This window comes from Myotis davidii, unplaced genomic scaffold (genome assembly GCF_000327345.1).
Source record: "Myotis davidii unplaced genomic scaffold, ASM32734v1 scaffold174, whole genome shotgun sequence".
Lineage (NCBI taxonomy): Eukaryota > Metazoa > Chordata > Mammalia > Chiroptera > Vespertilionidae > Myotis > Myotis davidii.
The window spans coordinates 996023-999409 of NW_006289087.1; the positions used below are offsets into that span (position 1 = coordinate 996023).

The window sequence follows — 3387 nt, forward strand, 5'->3', positions numbered from 1 at the left end:
ATTGGTCTTGAATGCATTGCCATTTTGCTTTAAAATGCCCAGCTGTAAATTAAACACAGACATGAAAAGCATCAGAATGAATTACCTAGTGGCCCCTGTCCCCTGAGAACATGTAATAAACCAGAAATGTCACTTCCTCCTCCCGTTTGATTTGTTTCTGTTTCCCTGGAATGATCCATGACAGTGACACAGCGGAGGAGGACAACACCATCCACATGGGGAATGCCATCATGACCTTCTATGCGGCTTTGATCGACCTGTTAGGACGTTGTGCTCCTGAAATGCATGTAAGTTCCTGGGGCCCCAGCGCGGCACCCTGGCTCCTCTGTGTGAAGGCACAGTAGCTGGTAGGGGTGTCCCCCAGCACCCAGACCAATGACCTTCATGCTCCTTAAGAATAACACTGCCGGCCACTAGCCTCGGCATAGTGTGCTGATGTCAGAGGAGACTGTGGCAGGGAAATAGCATCTGTGAGCCCGAAACAACCGTTTCTGTGCCAGGTCTAACTTTATGCATATCCGTCAAAGAAAATCATTTCAGACATGATTTTGGACTTCAAGTTTGTAGGCAGAATGATAGCATTGATTTCACAGAGGGACTCTAATGCTCCTTGTTCTCTTCCTGTAGCTGATTCACGCCGGGAAGGGGGAAGCCATCAGGATCAGATCCATTTTGAGGTCCCTGATTCCACTGGGAGATTTGGTGGGCGTGATCAGCATCACCTTCCAGATGCCTGCGATAGCCAAAGGTGAGGTCCCTCTGAGTGGCGAAGGCCTGTCTGAACCGTTTAGAGCACGCTTGTTCTAGAACGGAGTGTGGCCATATAACAATGAAAGGGGGAGGGGCTCAGAGACCCAAAGGCAATATGTGGTCTCGGAAAGAGATGCTGCTCCCCAGCTCTGGGCCCAGGAAGGCTGGACAAAGGTCCAGGGGGTGACTTCAGGCGGATGGACCCTGCAGGTCCCCCGGTAAAGCCCAATGTCCAGCCTCCGCATGCCAGTTAGCAGAGGAGGCTGCTCATTGGGTTGTTGTCTGTGTTGGGGGATCCAGTGAACAGACCTAGCGACCGTGCACGTCACTGAGCCCTGGGTCCCAGGTGGATGCCGTTGTCACTCCTTAAATGAATGAGTGTTTACGTCACTGAGCCCTGGGTCCCAGGTGGATGCCGTTGTCACTCCTTAAATGAATGAGTGTTTCAAACCCAAATCTTATCCTGGGATCTGTGAGTGACTCACCATTTCTTATTGTAGCCTCTGTGAGTTAGGTTCAACCGTATGTTAAAATAATAGAACGTGATACGTTTAAATTTCGTATCACATGCTTTTTAGGAGACTTGAACTGGAATTTCATATAGGTTTTTAATAGAAAATTATAGACACTGGCCAGGTAGCTCAGTTGATTAGAGCATCATCCTGATATGCGAAGGTTGAGGGTTCCATCACAGGCCAGGGCACATACGAGAATCAACCAATGTCTGCATAAACAAGTGGAACAACAAATCGATGTTTTTCTCTCTCTCCCCCTTCCTCTCTCTCTCAAGTCAATAAGTAAAAATCTGTTTTTTTTTTTTAAAAAGGAAAAAAAAATTATACCACACTGATTTAACACTAGGGATTGGCCGGATTTTAAATCCAATTTTACTTGGTTTAGAACTAAATTTGCAAATTAGCAGGTGTACAGCCTTAGTCTTTAATCTCATTTTCCTTAAAACATTGTTATTTGTTTATTTTCATGATGTAAATATCAAATTCATTCATTGACTGAATAAAAACAAAAAAGTTGTGACTGTTCTTTGGGCTGTTATGGTCATGTCTGTCATCTTTCCCTGGGTTCTTCTTGCTTCGACATGGCATCATCATTAAAGATTCCGTGATATTCTTTGTGGAATTTCGTGGTGTGTTAGAGTAGCAGTTGGAATAATCATCACATGGCCAAACAGAGAGGACATCATTTTCCCAGTAAATTAAGTTGAGACGTAATCCCATAATCCCTAATATTATGGTCCCCAACCTATGAATCTATGGAGTTATAGTAAGGGATTTAGTAATTTATATAAACATCAACACTGGTTGTTGATAGAGAAAATAATATAACGCTCAGATATGTTTTAAATGTTGTTAATTCTAATTACGTTCATGAAATATATTTCATTTGAAAGTCAAACTGGTTTCATAGGATTGTTTCCTCATTTTGTAATTATCTACTCTACAAATATATAAATGTATCGAGAGTATCCCATTGTGGTTAGTAAGTTTTATCAACGTGTAAAAGAGGCTCCTATTATTGAAAAGAGTGAAACCTCGTTTTATGTTTTAACTTTTCATGGTATTTACTCCTGGTTTTGCAATGTGGATTTTGGATCCCTTCTTTTTTTGACTTCTCAGAATCTAGCAGAATGCTATGTCCTTATCACATTGTTAACAAATGGATATACAAATAACATTGCCATGACTGGAATTTAAATTGCACTGTCATATGTCCTGAGCCAGTTCCCAGCATTAGCTTGTTCAACAGAATAACAGAAAACCATTCAGCAGACAACTTGGCTTAAAGCGTGAGGGGGCTGGAAAGCAGACAGTTGGCACTGTCTCTCGAATGGCATGACCACTGACTACGACCTGTCACCTTCTCTCTTTCAGATGGGAATGTGGTGGAGCCTGACATGTCTGCGGGGTTCTGCCCAGATCACAAGGCAGCCATGGTTTTGTTCCTTGACAGGGTCTATGGCATTGAGGTTCAGGATTTCCTCCTCCACCTCCTGGAGGTTGGCTTTCTGCCAGATCTCCGGGCTGCTGCTTCCTTAGACACGGTAATGACTTGAACTCCTGGCCTCCCGGATTGTGACTCTTCAGTCTCTGGCTTGTGATACCTTTTTCATAGACAAATTTATTCATTTATTGTCACCAAATGTTTATTGAGCACCTATTATGTTTTTAGGCAAGCAATGTATTAACAGATAATAAAATAGAGTATTTCCTCAAGGAATGCATTGAATAGTAGAGAAGACTCAGCCTCAAGAATAAGATAAGAATTCTAATCAGGTGCAATGGAAGACAATGAGAAACTCATCGAAAGCCTAATTTGGGAGGTCACTGTGGCTCCTGATAACCTCTAAGTTGACCTAAACAATTATTCTCAATAAATCAGTTAAAGTATTAAGAAGGCTTAATGGACATTGCTGAGTCATGCACTCATGATGTTATCCTGGTGTCTTCATGTTGACGTACAGATAGGTTAAGATCTGCCCCATGTACCCAGGGGCTCCATCAAGACTCTGTCATCTTCAGTGTTAATTTGCTGTTGCTTGAAACTTTGTGGAATGAGCTGTAACTTATTGTCCAGTAGTTTTATAACACCTCCTTCCATTCTCAGCTAAATGGGTTTACT

The 3387-nt window shown here is 42.5% G+C and overlaps 1 protein-coding gene across 1 annotated transcript in view; it reads left to right on the forward strand.

The window, feature by feature from the left end:
* RYR2 (ryanodine receptor 2) overlaps positions 1-3387 on the forward strand; it is a 185593-nt gene that overhangs the window by 97049 nt on the left and 85157 nt on the right. The window contains exons 48-50 of the mRNA XM_015562331.1: positions 125-287; positions 628-748; positions 2640-2809. Of these exons, the coding sequence (XP_015417817.1) occupies positions 125-287; positions 628-748; positions 2640-2809 (454 nt within the window). The remainder of the gene's footprint in view (positions 1-124; positions 288-627; positions 749-2639; positions 2810-3387) is intronic.